A 21,584-nucleotide genomic window follows, 5' to 3' on the forward strand; every position below is an offset into this window, starting at 1 on the left:
TTCACATTTCCCAGTGTGACCAACAGTAGAAAAAACTCCAAATGATTTCTTTGGGCGGGGGGTGACTGCCAGTTAGAAATATTTTGCATTCTCTCCATGACCCAGGGCTTTCTGTGTGGCTCGAGAAGGCTGAGCTGGGTTTGAGGGGTAGGTCATAGAGAGGTAATTTTTTGGCTTGATGGAACCATCTGTGTAACATGGCCCACATATTGACTAAAGTTTCCAAAACTGACCTTCCAGAAGATGGATTTTTTTTTCATGTAAACTCTTAATCGAAGCATAAGAGACACAGAGAAAAGTGCACAAATATTAGATACAGCTCAGTGACTTCTTACAAAGCTAACAGACCCCTGTTAACCAGCATCCAGATCAAGAAACAGACGATTACCTAAGTACCAGTATATGCTCTTTTGCTTCATAGTATGTCTGAGAGATTCCTCCATACTGTCGTGTGTGGTTATGGGTCATTCATCCTCATTGTTAATTACCCCACTGCATAAATGAATACTTGGGTTGTTCCCAGGTGGGGGCTATTATGAGTCATATTGCTGTGAATATTCTTACATATTCATTCTTTCGGTGAACGTATGAATGCATTTCTGTTGGGTGCATACCAGGCACTCAAAATGCTGAGTCACGGGATATACATATGTGCTGTGCTAGTAGATACCCCCAAACAGTTTCTCAAAGTTTTTCCAAATAGCCATTGACGCTCGCTCAGGCAGTATGAGATAACGGTGGCCCCACATCCTTGCCAACACTTGGTATTGCCAGCCTTCCACACTTTAGCCATTCTTATGACTGTTCAGTAGAATTGTACTCTACTTCTAATTTGCATTTCCCTGATAACTGGTAACGTTGAGCACTGGATGGAATTTTGAAAACAATAGATTCCCACATCTCAACCAAGAGTCACCAAATACAAGTCTCTGGGGTTATGGATGGCCCAGGGATTTGTCTTTTCAAGCGCTGTTCCAGGGACTCTGTAAGTAGCCAGCCTGTGGAAGCTCTGTGGCCTGGGCATGCAGTGAAGCAAGGGCTCCATGAACCTATGAATCAGGATATACTGTTGTTTGCCAGGTGACCATCTGGACTCTGCCTCTGACTGGGTCAAGATGGGAAACAGAAAATCCCAATGACAGTAGTTAAACTGAGACAGGGTTTTATTTTTCTGCCATGTGAAAGATGAAACAGAGGTAAGGAGCCCAGGGCTACTTTGAGGGTGCCCCTGGGATGTGGGGAATCCAGCTCTTCCTAGATTTCTACTCTTCCACTTTCATGTTCTCCAGATGCTGCTGGAGCTCCAGCCATCACGCTGATATTTCAGATAGAAAAAACTGGGCGAGCAAAGGGACAAAAGATACCCACCATCGGAGTCAGCCTCGTCTAAAGTTTTTTCTGAAAAGCCTCACCCAGTGGCTTTTGCTTATTTCTCATTGGCCAGAACTGTCACATGACCACCCCAGACTGCAAAGGAGGCTGGGAACTATAGCTTTGTAGCTGGTAACGTTGCTGTTCTGAATAAAATTGAGGTTTTCTTAAAAAGGAACGGGGAGGGTAGATATGAGGGAGACAATAGCTATGTCCTCCAGTCTCCCGGTATCTACATGGGCAATCATTTACCACCTCTGGATCTCTGTTGTCTTACCTTAAAAATATAGAAAGGGCACTGAGGCAGGAATCTACATCTGACACTAGTCCCCACGTGATTCTGATGCAGGAGACTTGAGGACCAGAGTCTGAAGCCCTCTAGATGGGATAACACATCGGCTCCGCTGTTGGTTTTCTTGGTATTGAGAGCTCCTCCATCATGGCAGCCCTCCCTTTTTAAAGACTGAGTTATCAGTCTTTCCCGCTGGGCTGTAGCCTCTGAGAGAACAGGGAGCTTCCTACGACATGCCCACAACTATCACAGGGCCTAGAGCTGGTATACACTCAGTGAACCTTCATAGAATCACTTCATTGTGCAGGACCTTTCCATATACCTGTGCCTTATTTTCCCAACCATTATATAAAATATTTTTCATGTTATTTGTCCTATTACACTGTTCACAGTGACCTTTATATTGTAGAGCATCTGTAAATTTACTATTTTTTATTATTTGATAAGCATAGCCTACAATTCTTGAGCTACCATGGTAGGAATAAAGCTTAAAGCAGATGGAAGAAATACTGTTTTGCACAACAGTGTATTCTGTCAATTCTGAAAGTGTTCAGAAGGGGGAATCATGAGGGACTTAGTTTTACCTCTCAGTTATGCATAAATGGCTGGCCAAACAGTGTCACAAACTCCGTTACATAAGAGTATGGTCTATCTGGTTTATTCTAGAAGTGAGAAGATCTTTATTCTGATGCGTTCTATTTCTCATGGACTCCATGAGAATAAATCTGTGGAGAAATATCTAACGAGCTCTCCAAGCTCCAGGAAGCATTGCATGTTTTTGTGGCAGAACCCCCAGCAAAGATGGGCGATAATCCACCTGCCAGCCTGCCGTCAGATCATCTCGAGACCACCAGCTCCTCATTTATCAACTCTTCTGTTTTTAATTAATTCAGAATCTCATTCCACCAAAACACTGAGCTTTTAGTCATAATCAACTTCTGGAAGTTTCACCCCATTCACCTGGGTCCTGGGAACCATATCAAGATATGTTCATAAATTTCCCAAACAAGCAGTGACCTTCCTTGAAACTTTCTCCTTAATAGCTGAAGGTCTGCATTGCAAGAGTACATGAATCATTGGCATATTTTGGCTCTGACTCAAGGCTTTGAACCAATGAACGCTGCATGTATTGAAATCAAATGAGTTATGTTGTTCCTGGTCTTTTGAATTATTTGACTTCTAAAGAGAACCACAGTGCAGGGTTTTTCCAAGTTTTTGATTATGACTCTCAGGAATAAATTTTGCATAGCAACCCAACACCACACACACATACACAGTTCCAAGAAAAATAGTTTCCCGTAGTACTTGCTAATGCACGCTCTTACTCTTTTCTGTTCTGTTCTGTTCATTTTTTAATGATAGTCCCATTCATTAAATCACAGGTTTTCAAGCCTAGCTGTCTACTAGAATTGGCCTGGGAAGTGTTAACAATCTCCAAAGCCTGAGTCTAACTCCCAGAGATTCTGATTTAATTGGTCTGAGATGTGGCCTAAGCAATGGGATTTGAAATGTCTCACCAGAAGATTTTAATGTGCAGCCCACATAGATAATCTGTGCAGTTAAGTTGCTTTCTTGGCCCACAGATGGGTCTGACTTGCCCTTTGAAAAACACAGGCAGTGAGTTATATTAGACGCTGATTTCCAAAGACAGTAGCGTCTGCAAGCAGATGTGCTTATTCACCGGACAAACAGCGTACAAAGGACTGCTGTCCTGGGCCCAGGGGACACGAATATGCTGAAGATACCATCTCTGCCCTTGAAGAAATGACAGCCTCATTTGCACAAATGGAACATATCCATGGAGCCAACGCCCAGATCAAGAAGCAGAGCACTGCCTTCACCCAGAAGCTCCCTTGTGTCACCTTCCAGCCCCCCCCTCCAAGACTAACCACTAACCTGACTTCTAACAGCACAGATTACTTGGGTCTGTTTTGATACTTTAAACAAAAGAAATAGTATACAGTATGTTCTCTTCTGTGTCTGGCTTCATTAGGGTGACATTCCATTTGACAGATTCATCTGTATTATTCAGCGTAGCTATAGTTCATTCGTTCTCATTGTAGGACAGTATTTCACATCCAATAAATACACCTCAGTTGGCTTATTCATTTTATTGTGGCTGGGTATTTGGGGCTTTGTCGTTTGGGCCTGTGAACGTTCCAGTACACGTCAGGTGGATATATACACACATTTTGGGGGGGATGCATACCTAGGAATGGAACTTCTGGTCCATAGCTTGGACACTGGGACAACATGAGAAGATACAGCCAAATGGTTTTCCAAAGTATCAGCAGCAAGTTACAATCCCATGTGCAAAGTATGTGGGCTCCAGTGGCTTCACATGTTTGCCAGTACTTAGTATTATCAGTCTTTTTCATTTCAGCCATTCCAGTGTGTGTTAGAATGTGCATTTGAAGTAAATTTATTTAAGTAAGAAAGACAAGATGTTTAAATGTAGATATATATAATGGCTCTAGATGGTGCATGGAAATCCTCCCTTCGCAGTTCATAGATGTTCCAAATCCTACAAAGGGTATATGTGCTTAGTCATTCTCTCTCTCTCTCTCTCTCTCTCTCTCTCTCTCTCTCTTGCCTTGTGCCCTCCCCCTTACCCTTGTTCTCAAATCTCTCTGCCTCTGGTATCCAGCCTGGGTCTGACCTGGAGAGACATACAGCATCTGACTGTGCTTACCTCCAAACGGAACCAGCTTCACGACGAGGTCCATCAATGGCGGAGGAATGGGGTTGGCCTGGAGTTTAATCACCTCTTTGGCTACGGGGTCCTTGATGCAGGCGCCATGGTGAAAATGGCTAAAGACTGGAAAACTGTGCCCGAGAGATTCCACTGTGTAGGAGGCTCCGTGCAGGACCCTGAGTAAGTGGGGGGTGGCAGTTGCATGTTGAAAACACCCCAGAGGTGGTGCTGTGGCATTGGCAACAATCTCAGATTCCCTCTCTGTCTGCTTGAGATACACTGGATTTGATTCAGGGACAACCAGCTTCCAGGCAGAGCTATAGAGCTGCACAAGCCCAGGAGCCCCATGTACGTAGAACACAGTTAGGTGACTTTGAACCCGTGATTTTAGGTGTGATCCTTTATTGTTTCACTGGCTTATACCATTATTTTTAAGTGCACAAGTCAACCAGTGTAACTGGGTCCCAGATCACTAAATAGACCATGACCGTGACCAATGTCTCAGAAGTCCCTTGTGTCCCCTTCCATCATGGCCTCCCCAAGAGTAACCACTATTCTTCTAACTCCATAGATTATTTGGCCTGTTTTATACTTAATATACATGAAATGAGACACTGTCTTCTCCTTTATATCTGGATTCTTTAACTCAGAATGATTCATCCATGTTTAGCGTACTTGTAGTTGGTTTATTCTCGTGGCTAAACAATGTTCTGTTATGTGACTATAACACAATTTTCTTATTCGTTCTATTGGTGAGGCGGCGTAAGGACTTGATTTGATTCTGAGTGAGGTAGATAGCCATTTGGAGGGATTTGAGTGAGGAGTTCCCCACACAGAAACCACCAGTCTGGTCACCTGCACCTACGTCCCTTTTAACTTCCAATCACAGCAAGAGGATTGAATAATAAGGACCCCTTGTATTTAATTTCTCTCCTCGTTGATTCGTCAGTAAGATGAAAGTAGCAATTCTTATCATTATTATCTTTAATGGAGGCATTGTTTACATACAGTGAAACGCACAGAACTTAAATGTATTATTTGGGTTTTGATGTATACATCTAGGTAGCCACCACCCGATCACGTGATGGAACATTCCATCACCCTAGAAGGATTCCTCGTGCCCCCTTCCGGTTCATCCCCACGTCCTATACACAACCATTTTCATTCCTGTCCCTATAGATTAGCTTTACCACTTCTTGGACTTTATCTAACTAGAATCACATGATAGGGATGTATCCAGTTTCTTTGACTCAATATTATGTTGATGAGCTCCACCCCAGTGCTCATGTGCAGTAGTGACTCCTTCACTCTCATTGTTGTGCAGTGTTCCATTCTGAAAACACACCTGCGATTATGTCATTTAAATAGTGCTAAAACCCATCCCTCTAACCACCCACCCTGGCCTCATTTCTGCCGATCATCTGAGTTTGGTCAGAGTGAGACGCCCAGAGCACATCCTCCCTCTCTTTTCACCCTCAGTCCTAGATCCTCTGCAGATTTGTAGTCAGTTACGCAGACCTAGACTCCACTCTTGATTTCACCAAACTGGGACAATACTTTTGACCTCCCTGAACATCTCTTTTAGCAATCCTCAACCTTTGTACCTTGGCCCCTTTGCCAGGACAGTGAAGTCTACGGACCCCATCTCAGCACGATGTTTTTAGATGCACTAGATAAAATACATAGGACTACAAAGAAAGGAAGCCAATGATATTGAAAACTAGGTATAAAAATTTGTTGAAAAACAAATTCGTGATGAAGTAATGTATGTCCTTTCTCTCATCAACACATTACGTAAAAAGCTCCTAGCGGCAGGAGTCTAATGCAAGTCTAATGGCCACAATCATTTCAGAGCAGCAATGATAAACAAAATGCTACTCGAAGATACCGTCGGTAATTGTAATGGGATATGAACATCTCTGGGCTCTTTGATGGCAGACTCTGAGGAAGTGCTGATACCACTCCGGCATGTGGAAAAGCTACATTGTCCTTACAAGTTAGTGCAAATTAATATGTAGGGGGTTCTGCCATCTAAAGTCTTATACCCCCTGAATTCCCTCCTTATTTCCCAAAGCAAAACCTCCTTCTCTCTTTCCTCACCAGGCTGCTAGGAGACCTTAATAAGACAACAGACATAATGCTGGCACATAGTAGGCACTCAGTAAATGTAGCTTTCCCATTCCCTCTCATCTGTGACTTTGGACACTCCTAGTTCACACTGTGGGAAAAGGAAAGATCATAATGTAGAATTTTAGATGCCATAATTGTCCGATTCCTATATGAATTCAAAGTTGTGACCTACACTGCCCTCCCAACATCCCAACCACTGTTGGTTGAGCCACCGTCCTCACTGTTCGTTCCCTGGACCCCCAGAAAATGGCACTAAGTGGACATTGTATTGTCCATGACCAGTCCATGATCTCCTAAGCAGAGCTCCCGCTAGCACTAGGTGGAAAAGTAAAGCATCAGCCCAAGTCCTTTCTCTAATAGCTTTTTTTTTAATGTTTATTTATTTTTGAGAGAGAGAAACAGGGTGCAAACAGGGGAGGGGCAGAGAGAGAGGGAATCCGAAGCGGATTCAGGGCTCTGAGCTGTCAGCATGGAGCCTGACATGTGGCTCGAACCCACGAACCGTGAGATCATGACCTGGGCCAAAGTCGGATGCTTAACAGACTGAGCCACCCAGGTGCCCCACTAATAACTTTTTTTAAACAGAGCTGCATAAGCCCCACTTGACATGCTAGTAAAAAACAGCTGCTCCTGCAGCCTTCCTATCAGTTTTCCCAAGGCTGCCATGCACCTGAATCATTTCTGTTCATCCTTGTGCCCCTCTGCCCGGTAAGACAGGCTTCACCGTGGCCCAGACAAATTGGTCGAGTCGGTCAAGGTCACGGCGGCTGTAAGTAAGGAATTAACTTTCATTGGGCACTTACTGTGTGCCGTGTGCTTTTACACCCACCTAAGCTATCTAGCCACCCCGTTGAGGGTGTGCCCTACCTCACACACCCAGGGTATGAGTATTTTGCAGGATGGACAGCAAAGTGGTCCCATGTTGTGCCTCAGAGAGAAGCACCTCCTAGGTGGCTGGGGTGAGGCCTTTGACCTACACTATTTGCACTTAATCCTGGTTAAGTCCAGGAGATATGTGCCATCACTGTTACCTCTTCACGAGGCGGGGAGGGAGGAAGAGGCGGGGAGGCGGATGCAGAAAGCACAAGAAGTGTGCTCAAGGTCACAGAGGTCTAACCGAGACTTGAAACAAAGCCCATCCGAATGTAACCCCTCGGCTTGTCTCATTATATGACATTGGCCTTAGGGACCTCCTACTGTGTGCTCGGGCCCTACATTAGGTGATACATCAGACAGCCCTGCTGGCAGCTGGGGAGTGCCATTACATGTGAGAAGAGGCTCAGAAAGGTTAAGGGCACACCAAAGGACGCCTAGCTCTTGAGCCCCAAACTGGGATTTGAACCCAGGCACTCCGATGCCAGAACTCCATCGCTTGAGGAGCCTCTCCGTGTATCTCAGCGACCCCTGCTGGAGGAGGTGAGGCCCAGCAGATAGCAAAAGGGCCTGGGGGGCTTCCTCTAGTAAAACCTTCCTTGGGGCGGGGATTCTGAAACACCCACCTAGAGGGTGGGCCCCCTCCCCAAACTCCGTAACTGCCCTCCTGGAGTCCTTGTCTCTGCCAGAGTCTACAAACAGGGTGACAGAATGGAGACCAGACTGGGAACCACTGTCCAAATGAGGAAGGGAAGGGTAGATCCAAAGGAAACATTCAACGGGCATTGACCGCTGTGCTGCCCTTGTTCGAGTTCGGAACAGTCTTTGCGGGACTCGGAAGGCCCAGAAGGCTGGTACCGTGGTGAAGCTGTTCTGTATCTGAGCGTCCAGTACAATAGCTCGTGGCTAGGGAGCGCTGGAAATGTGGCTCATGTGCCTGGGAACCCAAGTTTCCATCGGGCCCAATTTCAGTTCATTTCAGTCTCAGTGGCCTCGTGTGGCAGGCGGCCTCCATCTTGGACAGCTCGGCCCCGAAGCCCGTCTGGTCGTTATGCCATCACAGTAAGGCTGCTAAAGAACGCACACAGAACCCGAAGTGTACATCGGGTAACAACCCCGCGAAGGGGTGTCCAGAAGTCCATCCTGAAGGAAAGCCGACCCAGTCTCACAGCCTGTGCCTCTCCCAGGGTCCCCTGCGCTCGGGTCCACCGCTTGCTCCCCCCCAACATGGCCTGCAGGACACTCCAGCAGCCCAGAGCTGCCTGAGGCGGTCCTGGGAGAGGGCGGGCTCAGAAGAGCTACTCTCAGTCGCCGAGGCTGCGGCTTTTCTCCCACCGCCTCATTTCATCACAGGAGGCTGCAGGGGTAGTCTCATCTACAGGTGAGAGGGCAGGAGGCTCAGGAAGAGAAAGTAAATCGTTCTGGTTCACAGAACCAGCAACTCCAACGTTGGTCAAAGCCCTGGGCCTGGAACCTCCTTCCCTTGTTGCACAGAGGGAAAGGTTTGCAGAAAGGGACTTCTCAAGAGGGAGGAAGGCTTATGGTGTTTGCTCCTTTACAGCTCAGGCAGCAGCAGGTAGGGGTGGAGACGTCCCCACGGCCATGCCATGAAGGCATTATCTACAGTTAGCTCCGCCCACAATTAACAGAAAGGTGGCCGGGTTGCAGAGGAATGGTCAGCTTAGTCCGGGTACACGTTGATAGCAGGCCTTGTTTTCTGAGCGCTCTCCGGACAAGGATGGATCCCTCGTGATCCCCCAGCTCTGTGCGTTTGTGAGGCCTGGGGGGAAGGAGGAGAGCGAGGCAGAGAACGCAGGCTGTGATGAAGGACAGTTTATCTCAGTTTCTCAGTATGCATAACATTCTGTCGTGATCCACATAAATGTCGAATTTGGAGCCAGAGGCGGTAAGTCTATCATGTTCCAGTTAGAGGATCTGGGGCCCAGAGATGTGACTGGCCCAGCAGCTCCCAACCAGCTCGGAACTTTACCCCATATCGGCAGCCTGGTGTTAAATGAAAGGACACTGGAAAGCCATTTCAGCACTGACTCAGCGGGGCCCTCCGCGGGACAGGAACCTGGTCTGTCTTGTTTGCTGGTGTGGCCTCAGTGCCTGGAAGGGTGCCCGGTGCCCAGCAGTCACGTGGGAAATATTGTTTGAATGAATGAATGTTCGGCCAGCAGTACTGGCTAAATGCTGGCGGGAGGACCCGCTCTCCAGCCAGAGGAATTGGGGAAGGAGGCCCCAGCCTTGTTGGAAGGACTCTGCGTCCCCTGGCACCTTTTGCACTGCCATCCACCCCACACCTGACTTTGTTCTCAGGTGCACGTGGGTGAGATCTAGGGCAGATGTGCTTTTGTTGTTGTTGTTGTTGTTGTTATTTTTTAACATTTGTTCATTTTTCAAGAGACGGAGAGAAACAGAGTGTGAGCGGGAGAGAGACAGGGAGGCACAGAATCCGAGGCAGGCTCCAGGCGCCGAGCTGTCAGCCCAAAACCCGATGCAGGGCTCGAACCCATGAACCGTGAGATCATGACACGAGCTGAAGACAGACGCTCAACCAACTGAGCCACCCCGGTGCCCCAGATGTACTTTTTGCGAAACTCAGAGGGTGGTACAGGTTGGTCCTTAGGGCAGCGCCCAGGCCTCTGTGCTACTGACAGAAAAGGCCTTGGTCACCATGAATCACTCTCCTGAGGGGCTGGGACAGAGGCATCTATAGCCACTTACTCTGACGTGTGGGGCTCACAGAAACAGCCCCTGAGTGGGCCGAGTGCCAGCTATCAGGTCTGTGGGTTTCCTCAGCATTAATCTTCCCGGGGAAGCAGTCAATTTGAAAAGCAATTTTCTAAAGAGACTTTATCAGCAAAGTCAGTGGGGAGGGTGTGCAACTAAAATTAGAAGGAAAAATACAACTGGCCTGAGTGTCTGCACCAGGCCAGCCGCGTGCAGTGAGCAAAGCAAACCCAGGCCCGCTCGCCGGCCAGCGGTAGCCGCACGTCCTCTGAGGGCGGAAGCACAGGCTGTCCCCGCCCTTCCCTGCACCCACCCAAGAGATCTGCCTGCTCGGCTCCTTCAAGGCTGTGGCAAACTTGGAATTTTAAGTGAATTTGGAAGTAGATGTTAAAACCTGACGTGAATGCCGGAAGCAGCACGGGGGAGGGAGAGAGAAGCATGTACCTGGCCATGAACCAGTGGTGGGACCGGTCACTGCCGAGCTGCAGTGTCTTCCTGTGTGAGGAATGCCCACCTGTTGAGTGTTTTTCTGTGCCTGCCACGGAGCGGACATCTGAGACACCCAAGAAAGGACGGCTGTTATGAATAGTATCATTACCCTAATAAAACAACTGTAGCGCAACTAATTATTTTTACACGGTTGAGGATTCAGAACACAGGTAGCAGGCCACAGGTTCCTGCTGGGAAGCAGTGCTTATTTCTAGAGGCGAGGCAGTGGGCCACTCGCTGTTTGCAACAACACGCAAGGAAGTTACAAGCCATCCTCAGGCCCCCGAGTTGACCTTCTATAGGACTCAAACACGAGGCTTCTGTACATACTCCCTCAAAGTTCAGAGAGTAGCTCAACCTCTCGATGGGTGCCTCATTTTCTGCAGCGAATGAGTTCCAGAATGTGGCCTGTAGGACTGTTTAAGGATCTCAGCAGAGTCTCCTCTGCTATTCCACAAACAACCATCTCCTATTTCGACCTATAAATTAACTTTTCCTGAGCAAATAAGGATTTGCTTTTCCTTCAAAATAAGGATGGATTGTATTCCTTTTCCTCTCATAAAAGCAATACATGGAGAAATACATTGCAGAAAATACAAGTGGGCAAAAAAAAACAAAAAACAAAAAACGGTGGTAAGAAACCCCTGGAAATCCTGGTCCTCTGCTCTGCGGACGCCATGATACCCGCCGAGAAGCTTACCGCTGAGGGGGGAAATGGCGTTCTTTCTCTTCCAAGCTTGCTACTTTTAATTCACACAGGGCTTTTCATTTCATTTCAAAGTGACGTAGCATTCCAAGAAGAATCCACTGGAATGTTCCCTCTCTCGGGGGCCTGGTCGCCATGCATTCAGTGGGCAGTTCACGTGGCAGGGCAGGAATGGCAGAGTTTTGCAAGCAAGCAATACCTCCATGGCACTAAACAAGCCAGACTCCCCAGGGATACTTGGAGTGGACTCCATCCCCCACGCACACCCCAGCCCCAAGGCTGCTGGGACAATTTGTGAATCCTAATACAAGCGGTGTGGTTGTGCCCACTCCAATCTGTCTTCTGCTTTCCAAGGTGAGAGCAAAATGCCCATCATTTTTTAGCCTCCTCCAGCCCTTCTCACGGATACGCTCTCTCATCCCTTAGGCAGAGCAACAGGGAGCCTGTCTTCTAGTTTCCCCTCCTGCAGGGAAGGGGGTAGCCGAGAGTCATTTGTCCAAGCTCAGAGCAGCTGTGGAGGGAATCGGGCTAAGTCATGGTGTCTAGTGAAGCCCCCTTAGCCATGGTGTGCTTGAAGGTTGTTTCAGGTTTGGTCCAAAATGGATTTCTCCCTTTCTATGCTAAGAGCTCATCTCGGCCCTGGAATACCTTCCTTCCTGTATGAAGGAGCTTGTTGTTCATTTACAGAAACCCCGTTGCATGTGGGTGGAGGGGATCTGATTCCCAGCTTCGGTGGCCATGCCATCTCTGACCCTTAGCCAGTCAAAGAAATATTTCCAGTGTCCCCCCGGGAGCAGCAATGTCACTTTTCTGCCAGGGTTTCCACGAATTGGCTTGTAAAGGGACTGTCACTTAGTGAACTCTTGGGGAGTCCCAGAGCCCCTGAGGCTCAAGTCTAGAAGGAAAGCCTCCATTTGGGACCTGCCTCTTTGTCTGTATAGAAACTCAGAAGTGGAATGTGGCATTGCACTCATATCTGAGGTCTGGACATTCCAGGAGCCTCCGGCAAGGCGGCTGGGAGACCTGCCAAACAGGATCCACAGTTTGACAAAAATAGAATGTGCTTACAACAGAAGCCCGAGAGATTTTCGTGGTGATGGTGGTGGCATCAGGTTCCAAATGAACATATGCAAATAATTTAGATCTGTGCTCCCCAGTATGGGAGCAACTAGCCACAGGTGGCTATTTAATGAAATCAAATAAATTTAAATTAACCGTTAAAATTAAATTTCATTAAAAACTCAGTTCCTCACTCACACTCGTCAGGTGCTCGATAGCCACATGTGGCCGGTGGCTACTATATTGGACCCTACAGATACAGAACATTTTCATCATTGTAGAAAGTTCTAATGGCCGGTTCTGGTCTAGGCGTTTGTAATTGTACGATACATGAGTGTGTGTATGTATTTTATCTGCACAGCAATTCTTCGGTATAAGAAGTAATATCTCCATTGTACAGGTAAGGACGATGAGCTCAGATAGTACAGATGCTTCGCCTATGACTGGACCTTCATTCTACCCACATAGCTCTCTACCTATAGGCAGGAGCCCAAATGATTGTTGGTCGTGTATTAGCTTACCCGCTACGTTTCTGACCCTATTGTGAGTAAATACATCTTTTTTAAGAGATCTAGGTAGTGGCCTTCCATACTTTGACCTCCAAAGCTGACCTAAGGCTTGCTCTCCACCAAACTGGGTGATTTTCCCAGAGTTTGGTACACCACCTCCACCACCATCACTGGATCTCCATGGCCAGTGGATATTTCATGCATCATTCAGCATCAACATCTATGCAGAGTGCATACAGCAGCATTCCATGAAGCTATTAAAGCATATATTTTGAAAGTTCCTCAGGAGAGTACTGACTTTATCATTGAGCTACAGGGTAAGCTTCGGCAAGCCCTCCCAGGTTTGTGGCTTTGGTTCCAAGGGTCATGCAGAACCAAGGCTTGCCTCTGAGCTGGGTGTGTGATCATCTTTTTGTAGATGGGCTCTACAAGACGTATGCTTTAAAATGCCCGCCATTTTATGTTCCAAAATAAAAATCGTGTCAAGGGAGAATATTCACATAGGGAAAACCCCATGATCCAGGCACTGTGCTCTGTGTTTTCATACATGGTCTTATTTAATTTCATAAAACCCAGCTATAAGGACAGTGAGACTTCAAGGTATTTAAATAATTTGCCCAAGCTCTCCTGACCAGTAAGCATAGAAGAGAATTCTAACCCAGAGAGGTTTGTTCCTGAAGCCTGGAGTCTTTCCATTACACCGTCCCATCCTCAAATGTAGTTTATTATGTTTCTGACTCAAGAACCTTTGAGCATCTTGCCTTCAAAGGAGGCCATATCTGGGAAGAAGATTGGTTGCATGGGAAGTCAACTGAGCAATCTTTCACTAGGTTTAATTAACCCCATTTCAGCTTTCTCGATGATAGTAATAATCATATGAGCAATAACTTCTATTTACCAAGATACTTAGCATTTTAAAAGAAAGGCATTATGAGCTCCTGTCTCAGCCTGGGCTGTCCCAAAACAGACCCGGAAGTGAGACCTGGGTGCTGACAATGTTTTGAGAGATGACCCCAGGAAACACAAGCGAGGAACGGAGATGGATGAGCCAGTCAGAAGTGCATTGATGAGCGAGTTGTCACTGTGGGCAACAGGCTCAGTCCCACTGGGGACACTGAGTTGTCCTGCTGAGGAACAGGGAAGCCAGGATCTATTTATCTATGGCTTTCTAATCCCAACCACTGGTAGAGAGTTGTCCCTGAGGGGTTAAATCCCTGACACTTTGGGACTGCCCTGCACCTTGGCTGAGGAAGCTCCCATGATGTGGGGGGAAGCTCCAGGAAAGAAGGCGGGAGATGCTGATACCTGAGGTGGGAAGCAGTCAGGGCAGCCACAGGTGAACTCAGAGGTGACTTAGAAGTGAGAAGGGAGTGAACGGCATCCACTACACCCCTTCCGCACAGAAGGTTCAGAGGTCATAGGTAAGGTGTTCGGGGTCACACCGCTGGTCTGTCTGATCAGCCCCAAGGCTGAACCTGCCTGGTACCTGCACCTGCCTTCAAAACCCCAAGTCTAGTGTGCCCACCCTTACCATATCTCCTCACTTTGCCCTCAGGAAAATACCCTCCACTGGCAAGTTGGTGCTCACCCTCACGACCGACGCATGTGAGGGGAAAGAGAACTTCGTCCGCTACCTTGAGCACGTGCAAGCTGTCATCACGGTCAATGCAAGCAGGAGAGGGGACCTGAACATCAACATGACTTCCCCAATGGGCACCAAGTCCATCTTGCTGAGCCGGCGTCCGCGGGATGACGACTCCAAGGTGGGCTTTGACAAGTGGCCTTTCATGACCACCCACACGTGGGGGGAAGACGCCCGAGGAACCTGGACCCTGGAGCTGGGGTTTGTCGGGAGCACCCCCCAGAAGGGGGTGCTGAAGGAGTGGACACTGATGCTGCATGGCACGCAGAGCGCCCCTTACATTGACCAGGTTGTGAGGGATTACCAGTCCAAGCTGGCCATGTCCAAGAAGGAGGAGCTGGAGGAGGAGCTGGATGAAGCCGTGGAGAGAAGTCTGAAGAGCATCCTGCGCGAGAACTAGCACCGCGCCCGGGGCCGCCACCGCCTCCCCCCCTCCCCCATCTCTGCCTTCTCTGTCCTCCTTCCACACTCTGTCAGGAGCCTCGCAGTTACTGTCACCCTCACACAAGCGATCCCAGCCTCCCGATCTGAAGCTTCGCTCACTGTCAGTGATTCTTTTCGTTACAATGGCAGCAATCTTTTTCATTCTCGGCCCCAAATACAGTGTTCCCACCAACACCTATGTCCTATTTGTGACTCTAAGCTCTTTGTTTGTGTCATTCAAATAGGTGGTAGCCAGCAAACAAAACTGGGACAGCTTTCTCCTCCATTTTTTTCATACCTGAGAAGAGACTGCTTTGAAAACGCCACGCACAGTGACTCCAAGAACGCTTATTCATGGTCTCAGCTGAGGACTTGTTACATAAAAAGAAAAAGATTGTAACAGAAGGTGAGCTCTGAATCGCTAAAGCACAACAGATGCCGTCGATCCTTTGGGGGAAAATGTTTCGAGCTTAGCAAGATTCTTCAGTGACGTAGATGGTGGTTATGATGCGAAAGGCGCCATCGTGACAGCCCTGATTACTGGCTGGGGAAAGAAAGAGTCAAAAAGCATGAGCATTGGAAATCTTAACCACCAACACCAACAGGTGTTGTCCTACTCAGCCAGCGTGATACATGTAAAACCTGCGTAGCTTGGCTGTCCTTTTCACCAGCTGCTGCTCTGAGTTATGGTAAAATCTGCTAGAGAAGCCCAAATTACTCAGTTTGTATAGAATTCATCCCAGCCCCAATTTTCTGGGGTTCCTCACATAGCTATCCAAAAGAAAAAAAAAAAGGCAAGGCGGGTCTGGCAACATGTCTAGTAAAGAATAGCTTAGTAGCTTAGAACACAGGAACGTTCCTTTTCCCAAAACACTTTGGGGCTTCTTACTCTGATGTAAGTGAGACGTGGGATGAGTATTTTTGGCACACATATACTCGGGCGTTGATTTCCAGAACATATGGTTGTGATTTCTTTGCTGTGTTGGGGAAATGGCCTGTGTTCTAGAAGAGGCGTGTGAAGGGTGAAAAGGGGCATGTTTGAAGATGTGGACCTCCATTTGTGTGAAGCCTCTTCTGCCAAAGTGGGGGTGGGGGGGTGGGAGGAGGAATGCTGACTCATCTCTCAGCCACGTGAGGCCCCGAAGGAAGCCAGAGAAGGCCTCCGTAGGGAAAGCACACAGTCACCATGTTGACAGCTACGCGATCCATGAAGATATTCAACACGCAACCCAAAGGAGACAGGTGTCTCTCCCTGCCCCCCAAAGACACAGCACCATTTCATTAACCAAATAGGAATGCTCTCTGACCCGTCATGCCTTTGTTTTTCTACCCAAGGATTGCCCCTCATCCCCAGTCCCAAGGCCCACCCATTCCCAAGAAATGAGTTATTTGTTTGATTTGATTCCCAAGAACAGGTCAACCACTCCTTCCCATGGGAGCATGTAGCAAAGCTCGGAGCGCCTTTCCTTTAAAGCCAGCAACACAGGGCACTAGGTTCCGTTCCCTGAAGGTGGCAACTTTAAGAGAAAACTCTGGAAAACCCATTTTCTTCCTCCCCCCCCCATATTGGCATGAATTTCTGTCTTCTCTAACACCGTCTGACCTTCTCTATACGATGCTTTAAAATGTAATAATATTTATGATTTTTAAAAGAAATTTATTACCTGTCACGAAGGTCTTTTTAAACCACTTTAGATTTAAAGAAAAAATTAATGGAAACCATCAAAAATCCATTTCATATTAACAGTCTGAAAATAAACCAAAGGACATTATGTGTGCATATGTGTACAAGTGCACACAGAAATATATATACATATGTAGACTATATACATGTGTGTATGTATGTGTATATATATATACACTTGTATAAATGTATATACACACATATACCTAAAATGTGTGTATGTGTATTTATTGAAGAAACAGACACCATATTCATCTCTAAAAGAATATTCAGAGACTATCAAGATGATTCTGGCTGAAGAAAAAGGCCGGTGGAAATTCAGGTGAAAATGTTCATTGATTCCCATTACATCACCTCTGTGATTTTTGCAGCTCTCTGTATAAACATTAAATGTCTTATATAGCAGCAAAAATATAAAATAGTTGTCCATATTTTCACAGCTGTGGTATAATTTATGAAATTAGAGAGTAACTTATCAGCTTCTTAATAGAAATGGCAAGTTTTGATATGAGTATACAGTATATAAAAATATATATAGTGCTATATACAAATATTTGGTCTCTATTTCATTTTTTGCACCAGTATTAACACACAAATATGTCCAGCTAGTGAGGTTTTTATGATATCCCTGATCCTAACGCAAGAGACAGTTATTTATAATCATTTATTTTAAAAAATGAAAATAAGTGAATAATGATTACTCAAGTTAACATTGTTACTCCCCATGACAGGATTTTTTAAGTAAATTTAAAAAGACATGTTGTAAATTGGGAGACTTAACAATAAAGCATTACCTTCCAGAAATTATGTGGGATGTGATATATATTCTATAAAAACACTTTCATCTGTTCTAGGAGCAGATGATAAAAAGTTGCCAAAGAGAGAGCTAAATAAAAAGCCTGCCTTCATAAATTTGCCTGAGAGATTCATAATTAGAAAATAAATCATATACAAACTACAATCTACAGCAGCATTTTTCAAACCCAGGTTACATCCCATTAGGTTGTAAAAAAATTTTAGGGAGTCAAAACCAACATTTTGGAATAGAATAAAATAGAATAGAATAGGAACTGGAATAGAACGGAATACATCATGCATATCAGTAAGTATTTCTTAAAATATCTGCTTTGAATGTGTGTGTGTGTGTGTGTGTGTGTGTGTGTGTGTGTGTGTGTGTTGGCTCACAAGGTAAAATATTTCTAATTGTGGGTTGTGGCCAAAAATCTTTTAGAAAGACTAGTCTAGAATGTATTCATCAAGCTAGACTGAGTTATGCTGTAATAACAAACAGCCCCAAAATGTCAGTGGCTTAACACAGCAAAAGTATATCATTCACACTAATTCTCCTGAGGGTTCAGGTGACTCCCCAAGGCCAGAGACTCAGGGATTCAGGCTGCTTTGATCTTCAATCTTATGGGTTGTGATCAGAACACAAGACTGCTAAATCACTATACAGAAGAAAACCCATGGAGGACACTCATCCACTCTTTTATGTTCAGCCTGAAGGAGATTTACATATACAGTAAAACCTTGGTTTGTGAGCATCATTTGTTCCAGAAATATGCTTGTAATCCAAAGCACTTGTATATCAAAGGGAATTTCAAGAACCATTGGCTCAGTGGTGATCATGTGACATTCGGCATCACGTACTACTCATATTGCAAGACATCGCTCATGTCTCAAGTTAAAATTTATTAGAAATGTTTGCCCGTCTTGCAAAACACTCACAGAACAAGTTACTCACAATCCAAGGTTTTACTGTATACCATTTGAGCTACTATGCATTGGCCAGTACTAGTCAATGACCTCTACCACAGATAAAGCTTGACATTCTCTTAAAATATAGTAAATACTGATTTACATGGCAAACCTCTCTTCATGGATAGCCATGAACAGCATTACAAAGTAGCTGTAACCCATGTAACCACACGCTATTCTAGCAATCTTAATAGTTATTAATAAAACATTAATGTATTTTATTTATCATGGTTCATTGTAAAAACAACATTTAACTTTCTCCTATGATAGAATGCTTCTCAAACCCAATGAGTAAAATCTTTAGAGAGGCCAAAAACAGCCATTGAAAGGAGTAAGGTCCAAAGTCTGAGGTTGTGACAAACCGAGACACTGCTTTTCAATACGTAAGTCCAAAAATTGATTTCCAAAAGATTAAGTTAAAACTGATCATTCTTATTGTGTGATTATTGTACTGTCATTGTTAGTATCACTTATAAATTAGTAAGAGTAGCTTTCAGGTGATCAATGCCTTTCATCGCAGTGAAAACCACACACTATAAAACCTTTGGGAATCATAGCCAAGCATTTTAATTTTTTTAATGTTTATTTTTGAGAGAGAAAGAGAGACAGAGTGTGAGTGGGGAAGGGGATGAGAAAGGGAGACACAGAATCTAAAGCAGGCTTCCAGCTCTGAGCTGTCTGTCAACACATAGCCCGACCTGGAGCTCGAACCCACAAACTATGATATCATGACCTGAGCCAAAGTCAGATGCTTAACTGACTGAACCACCCAGACGCCCTGAAGCATTTTAGATTTAGAGAGAGAAATGCTTAATTAGGGGAACTGGTGCTCTCATAGCCAGAGTAAGTTCTTGGATGCAAAGGGTTTAATTTGATAGAAATTTCTAAAAATCAAAATGCCAAGATTAAAGACCATGGTTGTAAGAGAGAATAAGGAGTTCCAAGAACTCTGAGAGTTTGAAGTAACATCAGCACCAAGGAAGATGATTTGGTTGTAGCCAGCTGGGTGGTTCTCTGTCTCCAAAGAAGGGGTCAATGCAAAGTTGGGGGAAGGGCCAGCACTCAGCACGTGGCTGCTTAGGGAAATGGACAGTCAGGAGAGAGAAGTTGGCAGACAGGATCTAGAGGTGTTAAGCATAGGGAAACACACAGGCTGGTATAAAGGAGAATTCTAGTCTCTGAAGAGCTCAAATCTGTTGAGGACAGAGCCCACTGCACAAAAAGCCATCCCCAGTCAATACCATCCACCTGCCAATGGTCAGATTCCATGGCCACCCACAGCCTCCTGCGCCTTATTTGGCTTCCCAAGGACATTGGCACAGGAGAGGGGATAACCAGTATAGGGGATACCAGCACCTGGAGCTCTAGGGAGAAAGGTCACTTCTTTGCATTGCAAATTAATCAAGTAGTTCTTGAATTCTTCCGGTAGTCTCTTATGTATTTAGTTGCCAAGAGACCCTTTCCTTAGGTTCAAAACACTCCCGCTGAATTTGCTTTTGGATTTATAAGGGACCAGGAATGGAAATTTAACCTAAGGCAAATTCTCCAAGTCAGCCTCCCAGCTTCATTTTTCTGTTAGAAGTGTCTTGCTGCTTTGAACCTGGGGATGGCATGAACTGATGGTGAGAAATGCACTCGGCCCAAAGAGACGAAGACTTCATATTGCAAAATTCCTGCATGGTTTGGGTTGGGGCAGGGGTGATTGGAAATCTCAGCCCACAGAGTTTTCAATGCACGACGGCCAACTGAGTCTGGGAATTCCTTTGGTTTGATGTTAACTGACATTGATTTCCACCATGGTCGGAGGCTTCAGGCCAACCTACCCCCCCCATCCCAGCGTGGGTGACCCACCTCACAGTGCCTTCAAAGATGTCCATCTGCACCCAAGAGGACACCCCATGGGCTACTCTAGGCTGGACAGAAGGCAGAGGCTGCAACTTATCTTTTTCTCTGGAGCCACTGACTGACCACAGGTGACAGATAAGCTGCCCAATAGACTCCTGATAGGAAGGATACAAGAATGCAAGTGAAGGGGCAGGTGTGACTAGTAAGGATACCAACACAGCAGAGTTATTGACCAGGGAGGTATCTCATGATAGAATATACATCTCAACTAAAAACCCTATTTGTTTGAATGAAACATAAGTCAGTGTGGGTTTTTTGTGGCATTTATTCGCTTTTATCCAAGCATGAGAAATTGAAGGCAAGCATTTGTACCAATCAAGGTATCTGAAGGATGTCCTCTATCATGAATGTGCCAAATGTCCTATGAGGTTTGAGGTGACTTTGTTCACCAGCAACATCCCAAGGACAAACCTATGATACAAAAAATTGTAGGAAAGCTAGACTGTAATGGCTGCTTGAAGATATTTTCTTATAATAGAAGCTTTAAGTCAAGGGAAGACCTAAATGGAACTTTCCAACATGAAAGGGGAAGGAAGAAACAAGTAGAGATGCCAGGTTAGAAATGCCTTCTGGGGCGTCTGGGTGGCTCAGTTGGTTAGGCAACTGACTTCAGCTCAGGTCATGATCTCACAGTTCGTGAGTTCAAGCCCCGCTTCAGGAGAACTTGAGCCCTGCTTCAAGCTCTGCACTAACAGTGTGGAGCCTGTGTGAGATTCTCTCTCTCCCTCCCTCTGTCTCTGCCCCTTCCTCATGCTCTCTGTCTCTCTCTCTCTCAAAGAAAGAAAGAAAGAAAGAAAGAAAGAAAGAAAGAAAGAAAGAAAAAGAGAAGAAAAATAAATGTCTTCTGATATGTAAATTAATTTTGTATTAGACCCTGTTGGAGCACTCCCTAGATCACGGATCAGCAAACTACAGTCCAGGGACCCAATACAGACTTCTGACTGTTTTTATAAGTAAGCTTTTACTGTAAACGGTCATGGGGCACCTGGGTGGCTCAGTTGGTTGAGCATTTGGCTTGATTTCAGCTCAGGTCATGATCTCACAGTTGTGGGAGCTGAGCCTGTAGCCTACTTAAGATTCTCCCTCTCCCTCTGCCTCTCTCCCCTGCTCACACACTCTATCCCTCTCTGAAAGAATTTTTTTTAAGTTAAAAAAAAAAGAAAGAAAGAAAACAGTCATGCCTGTTCACTTTTATATTGCATGTTAGCATGCTTTCATGCTAAAGCAGCAGGGTTGAGGGGCGCCCGGGTGGCTCAGTTGCTTAAGCATCTGAATTCAGCTCAGGTCATGGTCTTGGGGTTCGTGAGTTCAA

The 21,584-nt window shown here is 45.8% G+C and overlaps 1 protein-coding gene across 1 annotated transcript in view; it reads left to right on the forward strand.

Moving 5' to 3' along the window:
- Nucleotides 1-17,413, forward strand: part of PCSK2 (proprotein convertase subtilisin/kexin type 2) — a 275,158-nt gene extending 257,745 nt beyond the window's left edge. The window contains exons 11-12 of the mRNA XM_003983799.6: nucleotides 4,311-4,538; nucleotides 14,416-17,413. Coding sequence (XP_003983848.2) covers nucleotides 4,311-4,538; nucleotides 14,416-14,902 — 715 coding nt within the window. The 3' untranslated portion in view covers nucleotides 14,903-17,413. The remainder of the gene's footprint in view (nucleotides 1-4,310; nucleotides 4,539-14,415) is intronic.
- Nucleotides 17,414-21,584: the final 4,171 nt, after the last annotated feature.

This window comes from Felis catus, chromosome A3 (genome assembly GCF_018350175.1).
Source record: "Felis catus isolate Fca126 chromosome A3, F.catus_Fca126_mat1.0, whole genome shotgun sequence".
NCBI classification, from domain to species: domain Eukaryota; kingdom Metazoa; phylum Chordata; class Mammalia; order Carnivora; family Felidae; genus Felis; species Felis catus.